This window comes from Olea europaea, chromosome 3, assembly GCF_002742605.1.
Source record: "Olea europaea var. sylvestris chromosome 3, O_europaea_v1, whole genome shotgun sequence".
Lineage (NCBI taxonomy): Eukaryota > Viridiplantae > Streptophyta > Magnoliopsida > Lamiales > Oleaceae > Olea > Olea europaea.
The window spans coordinates 15,907,397-15,914,892 of NC_036239.1; the positions used below are offsets into that span (position 1 = coordinate 15,907,397).

The following is a 7,496-nucleotide window of genomic DNA, read 5'->3' on the forward strand; positions in this document are numbered from 1 at the left end:
TATTTATGTCAATTTTTACTGTTAAGGCAGCACAAGTATTTTGGAGAGAAAATTGACACAAATAGCACCAAAGTGAATCGCTGTAAAACGTAACATAAGGGTGTTAAATGGCCTGAGACAAAACGCTCAGACTGTCCATAATTGGGTATGACTCGGCCCCACCATGCAAACCGGCTTACTTCGGCTCAACTCACCCCACGAAGTCCGCTTGTATCTCGTCAATTTATTTTTTTTTTAACTAAATTTTTTCTCACCATTTAAGAGATCGGCTCCGAGCTAATTTGTATGAATCGACGAAAGACTGAAACGAGAAATTTGTTGTTTAGCTCACACCTTACCTACTTAATTAACCCTCTAGTCGTGATAATTTTTGAAAAATATTAAGTATCAACTATTGTTAAACGTCTCAATTTTGAAGACCCAAAGTATAGTAACTCAGCTAAATAATTGGAAAAAAAAAAGTATATACGTTTAATATATACGGTAAATTTCACTTATGCATGGTAAGGGGATTACCTCCTATACATAAATAAGATAGTTGTGGGATCCCTACCCATATATATAAGAGATTGAAAAGGGGAACACACGAGGTGGACTCCACCTTACCTTCTAAAATTAAACAATAGAGAAAGGGTATAAATGTCGTACAATAATTTTAGTCCTAGCAACTAAACCCAACGATACTTATATAATTACCCATATTCAACTCCACAATCTAACCATTTATACTTACTTCACGAGCAAGTATAACTTCCCTTTACAAAGAATCAAAATACGAAGGAGGAAGCATTGAACCCTTAAATCTAGAGTTACATGGGGAAGAGAGCAAGATGACTTGAAATGAAAAATAAGGATGTTCTATCACCTTTAAGAAGCAAAGTTAAAAAAATTAAATTTGAGTGTTTCATCCTTTATTAATATCAGTATTTTAAGAAACGTAAAAGTTTAGCGAGACGTAGAGGTCAAGCTTCGAATTAGGCATTAAAAAAAGTGTTTTCCTATTTTAATATTATTTAAAATTTTTAAATCAATCTAAAAATCATTTAATAATTATAGAAAAAAGCATAAAAATGCACGCTTATATATAGATATATAAGCAAAAATAATAAATAATAAATAAATAAATAAGTGAGATGGGACGTTTTACGCTCGCTTATCATCTTGGTGCCTCTTTTTAGACACTAATTAATACTATTTACTTCAAAATTCGATGTCACTACTATTTTCATCTATTATTCCTTGTGATGATACTCTCTATTTTTGTTTTCCTTAATTAACAGATGATATACTATCTACTTACAATGAAATCGTAAATGATGATAATTGTTTTTATAGTTAAGTACAAAGATTTTATTGTAGAATGGTGCTACACTTACAAGGAAAAATTATACAAACAATTCACAGAATAGACACAAGAGTAGGACCCACCTCAATAAAATATTCACATGGGATCCACCCCCATATGACTTCCCTGTATCACCTCTGAGAAAAAATGCCCTGTGCATAGGGCATTTTCCTTTATTGTAACATGTTCCAAGAAGATGAAGGCTCGCTTGATAATACTAATTTTAAATTTGACCGAATGTTTGAGTTTTAGATCAACGAAATTGGTCGTTTGAGCCTTTTGAACTCTTGTACTCGGTGTTCTAAAATATAAGCATATGTTCGATGTGTTTTCGAACATATGAGGTGTGCATATGATAATACAATTAATTCATTTCATTGATTGCGTATGCACACTTGAAAGCCACAATTTTTCTCACGTCGTCGTGTTAAAAATTATATCAAAATTAGTGTAGTAAAGCCCAACCCAAATTTATGACTAAAAAGGGTAAATCAAGCCCAATAAACATCAAATTAGCCCACATCACCCAAGTTCATGTATTATATACTGCTATTTGTATGATTTTAATGTTTAGAAAAATTAAAATAAATTTTTTGTAAATTTGCAAACTATCTACGTCAAGTCCGAGTCTCCTTTCTCTTTGATCTTCATTTATTCTAGTAATGTACAATCTTAAATGGCAGATTGTTGTGATGATGAGGATGAGATTGATAATATCTTACCATCCACAATATGTAGAAATTCTCGAATTAAAATAAGAGAGAAGAATGAAGATATTTGTACATCGAATGGCACATAAGATGATTTGGATGAAGACGAGAAGATTGAATTAGAATCAAATAAAGAACTAGACAAGATTGAGGTTTTTTTTTTTTTTTTGCCCCCTTTTTTAAACCAGTGTTCATGTCTAATATAAATGTAGGAATTGATTGTCAACTAATTGTAGTGTTTATGATTTTCAGCAATATGTTTTTATTGAAAGTTTGAAAATATGTATAAAGTTCAAGCAATTGTAATATTTATGGTTCTAGGCAATATGCTTTTGTTGAAAATTTGAATACGAATAAAATTCAAAGAACGCATTATTTTATTTATTTATTAATTTAGAATTTTTAAAATAATATTAAAATTTAAAAATACTTAATTACGCATATGTTTCGTATATGCACTAATATGATTGTAATGCTTAATACTTGATCGAAACACGTTGCCATATATTACACATTTTAGATCCTTGTTTGTAACGCATTGGATCTTAGAGATACATCTTAAATAATCAACCTCAGCCCAAATACTAGTGTACATATTATAATTTCAATATTCAAGTGATGGAAAATTCACTACTAAAAAACAAGGCTTCAGGCACGGATTTTCCGTGCCTGAAGCCTCAAAATCCGTTGCTAATAATGTTCACCAACCGAAATTAATCGACTGAAAGTCCGTTGCTATTGTGAGGGTCGCTGATAGTTTACCAACAGATTTTCAGTAGGTAAAGCATAAAACTTTTACCAACAGAAAATCCGTTGGTAAAGGTCTTTTCAATACCAACGAAAAAACCGTTGGTAAAACCTTATCCTTTTCCAACGCAAATTCCGTTGGTAAAAGTATTATCATTACCATCGGCAATTCGGTTGGTAAATATCTAGCATTACCAACCGATTGCCCGTTGGAAAACCCTTAGAAAATTGTATCATTACCTACTGAAAATCCGTTGGTAAAGTTCACCGTTACCAACCAAATTTTTGTTGGGAAAACGCATGTCATTACCAACGGATTTTCCGTTGGTAAATTTTGCCTTTGCCAACCGATTTCGCGTTGGTAAAAGTTTAAAATACCTAGCATTACCAACCGAATTGCCGTTGGGAAAACTCTAAAAAATTGTATCATTACCAACGAATGTTCCGTTGGTAAAGTCTACCTTTACCAACCAACTTTCCGTTGGTAAAAGTTTTAAAACTCTATCATTACCAACGGAATTTCCGTTGGTAATCTTTTTCGTACAAGTAGCTTAATTAATTTATATATTAATAAAAAAAATACTATAAATTTACGAAACTTGCTAAACTAATAATCAATTAGTACCAAAGCACACTAAATAATCAAAATGCAAAATTTATAAAACCTGTATATTAGTATCAAAAAACACTAAATAATAAAAAATTATCAAAATGCATTAAAACTTTAATAGATGAAGTTATTACATCAAGATTCCAATGTGTATGAACATCATGTCTTACACATCATCATTTCGTGACCCCGAGCTAGAAGGAAATTGAAAGTTTGGAATGTTTAGTTCCCTAAGCATACTTCGCACTGTTTCTTGCATCTCAACCTTATGATTTCTTTCTACTCTTTCCAGACGTTGAGTGAGATCATCAATTCTTTCGTTGTTTTCTTCTATTGTATTTCGTGCACTAGCTAATTCCAACTTTAAATTATCCACCTCTTCATCACGTGCAAGTATTGAACGTCTAGGTGAAGTGGGCATGCCAAGAACATGCGAAGCGGGTTGTCGAGGACCAAACCCATAAACACGACCCTTAGATGGACCGTTGATAGCATCCATCCATGAGTCGAGATCAAACTCAGGCTGATCTTCTCTAACGGTACCATACTTAGACTCGATTGAGGCCTTATAAGTATCCTGGAAAAAAAAAACCTTATCTTACTCATTATATTAACAAACTATGAAGTACATAAACTTTAATTGTACTTACATGAACTCGCTTGGATTTTTTATCAACAAAATCGCCAAGTCCATGATTCTTCTTATGGACATGACTAAAAAACTCTAATTGAGACATTGGACGACCCATATCCTTCTCCTAGATTTTATGCAACTCATTAATCACAATCAGTTAAAAATATAAATGAACTTTAAAAATATATATATAAATGAATGAGATAAATATACCAATCGCTTCTTCATAGTCACAAAGGAAACTGAGCCCGCAGTATGCTTCTTCATTTCACCATCCTGTCCTTGTGAAAGGCGATTCTCACGTGCAATCTTTGCATTACTTTTCCACTTTTCGGTACTCCAATAGTTTACTAAACTATCCCAGTGCTTTGCCCTTATCCAATGTGGGCCATGTCCTTTCCAATCGGCAGGATTATCAGATTGACTTGAACGTTTTGCTTTCTCACGAGCACCATTCATCATATCTTTATATCTATCCTTTGCCGTCTTCTTCCACGTGTCATACATATCGACAGTATTCGACATTGGCCATACATATTTATCCTTGCAAATTTATAAAAAAAAAATAAATTTTAATGAATAGCAAAGGAAACAATTATAATAAATAATAGTTACCAGAAATCGATTCCATAAACCATCTCTTATTGGTTGTGGCATTGAGCAAAATGTGGACTATGGGCCATCAAAATATGCTTTCTTGGTGGCGGTGATGTCACGCGGTACAAAAGTTTCAACAAAACTGCTTAAATGACAAAAATATGATAAGAACATTTCGATAAGTTACACAACCAAATAAAGTTCGAAATAAGACATGCAATCAATTATTATATGTCAACTCTACGACTCCATACATCAATATGAATCGTTTTTAACTTACAATAGATTCAAGAGATACTAGTTAATTAGTGCACAATATAAAATGCAATATATGTTACAAAACCTACTCGAGTATGTTTTTAAATAAACAAAACCAAATTCCAAAGAAGTATACTTACTTGTCATTTTCAATACTTATTTCTATACGTTGTGATCTATCAGCGGGCATAGGAGTGCCACGATTAGGACCCCTAGTCTTGTTGCTACTTCTGGACACTTCATTTGTATTCTCACCTCTCAACTCATTATTAAGAGTATTAAGCTCTTGATGTTCGTTATTGCCCCCTATAGATCTTGTGCTACCGCCTTGTGTTGATCTTTGTTGTCTTAGTTGACTAGATATATTTCTTCCTCTAGTCAGCGACACCCTGCATGTCAAGCAAATTTATTTAAACATACGTGTATTTTTAAGTAATTGTCAATATTAAGAAGACAAATTCTAGATGGGAATATTATTAAAATTTTAAAACTAATCAAATCAGATATAAAAAGGGTATAACCAAATTGGGGATAGAACACATCTAGTAGTGATGATATGAAGTTCTAATCAAAATCTTAGAAGTTTGTTTAGGGAATTGTAATTCTAGATGTGAATATTACTAAAATTTTGAATTCTATTGAAAACCTTATCTTGAATTGATACAAATCTAAAACTTTTCTAAAATTTGTTAACTATTGCCTTTTTCTCTAATGTCTTTTAAGCATCACATGTTATTGAATTTGAAAGATGAATACTAAAACATACCTGTCTCCCTTGGCCCTTTTATTAGATCCAAACATTTCTTCTTGATGAAGTTCATCATCTATGTGCTCATCTTCGATCTCATGATTGGAAATATTGGCCTCATGATTATCATATCCATCACGTGCAGATTCCCTATCGCCATATTGCATGGATCTCCGCTGACTTGTTTGGTCAGTATATCCTCCATTAGTCGGGGACATCATGCTTGCGAAAATAATTCAAAACAACAATTGTTAAATTTGAGGCTAAGCGGTTCATTTCTTTTAATGGTTATTGTTAGCACTTTTTGTTAAATTTGCAGCCATTTACACACATATTTCACAATGTACAATAAATGTATACATTCAAAATTACCTGTGACCCCTTGTCCAATTATTAGATCTAGATGGCATGTCTTGATGAAATGGTTCGTTTATGTCCTCATCCTCCATATCATCATTAGAAATATTAGCCTCAAGATATCGATAATCGTCGCGTGTAGATCTCCTACCACCACCCCTTGTGGATCTCTTATGACTTGATTGACTAGAGTTATAGCCTCCTCTAGTTCGAGTCATCCTACTTGCAAAATTAAGGAGTGAAAAAAAATCATCAAAATATAAAGGAAAATAAATTAATAACAATAGTTCTAAATAAGTAAGCATATTTAGGACGTAAAGGGAACGTAAAAAACACAAAAATAATGATAGTTATGTGCGTACATGTTCACCATTGTCATTTTCACTGGGATTCGATGTAGAGCTATTATTGTCATCGTCTACCTCATGTATATTCTCTTCTTCTTGTGAACTTTCTTCTGTACTAAGCATGCGAGAGTTCATAATGTTACTAGGTTCCTCTACTTCTACTTCTTCGAGAAAAACATTACCTCGAACTAAATCTTCATGATCTAACTCTGGGGATATCGAAAGCGGTTGTATATTATGTGGTTGATCCTCTTGGAATGGAATTTCAATCAAGCTAGGCTCGTCATTTTCTGATATGACTCCTCGAATATCAATGACATGTCTGGCTTTTGTTTTCACAACTGCCCACCAGTCACGCCGATCTCTAGAATTTGAAGGAAACTTCGTGTAATATACTTGTTGGGCTTGTTGGGCAAGTACGAAAATGTCATTTCTCACCACTATTTTCTTATGATTAATCTCAACAAGGTTAAATCGTGGATGAACATGAATCCCATTCTCATTGTCAAACCAATCACATTTAAATAAGACAACCTTATTTTGAGGTCCAAAATATTCAATTTCCCAAACTTCAAGTAACATACCGTAATAATCGTGCTCATAATCATTATAACAACTTCCCAGAACGCATACTCCACTATTCATAGTGGTTTTATACAAGCCATATTCCAAAGTATGGAATTTGAAACCATTTACAAAGTATCCATTGTAACAGTTCACTTTACGAGAAGGACCCAAAGCGATATTCTTCACTTGAGAATCAACCACATTCTTTCATCCAAAACCTGACAAAAAAATGTGCTTACTAATATCTTATAAAGGCTATATTTTTAGTACTGAGGTTCTTACATATTCTTTTAGCCAATGGGGAAAACGGTTGTCACGTAATTGATCAAGTTGTGCATCAGATAGTTGAGGATAATCCATTCTCATTTGTTCATCAAACTTCCTATGAATAAGATCACGATGTAAAAGTTAGTATAACTAGTTGTGATTTAAGGAGTGAATATAAAATGATTATTATTATAGTTTACCTTACAAAGGGAATAATTTCTTCACAATTTAATAAAACATATAATGATGCTGCTTGTAGCTCGTCATCTTTCATAAACTTTGTAGCTGGAGCTTTATTACTCAGAAATC

At 32.8% G+C, this 7,496-nt stretch overlaps 1 protein-coding gene across 1 annotated transcript; it reads right to left on the reverse strand.

Annotated features, from left to right (window-relative positions):
• Positions 1-3,578: 3,578 nt before the first annotated feature.
• On the reverse strand, positions 3,579-4,571 carry LOC111378995. Its single transcript, XM_023002306.1, has 3 exons — positions 4,260-4,571; positions 4,063-4,170; positions 3,579-3,989 (listed from the first exon to the last, which is right to left on the reverse strand). Exons 1-3 carry the CDS (start codon positions 4,569-4,571, stop codon positions 3,579-3,581), a joined length of 831 nt encoding a protein of 276 aa, XP_022858074.1.
• Positions 4,572-7,496: the final 2,925 nt, after the last annotated feature.

What these genes read in the sequence shown, in the direction of transcription:
- LOC111378995 (XM_023002306.1), bottom strand. Translation starts at nt 4,571, where the DNA reads ATGTCGAATACTGTCGATATGTATGACACGTGGAAGAAGACGGCAAAG. An exon ending in TGACTATGAAGAAGCGATTG is followed by an intron (nt 4,171 to 4,259) that starts GTATATTTATCT and finishes CATAAAATCTAG; the next exon opens with GAGAAGGATATGGGTCGTCC. An exon ending in AAAAATCCAAGCGAGTTCAT is followed by an intron (nt 3,990 to 4,062) that starts GTAAGTACAATT and finishes TTTTTTTTCCAG; the next exon opens with GATACTTATAAGGCCTCAAT.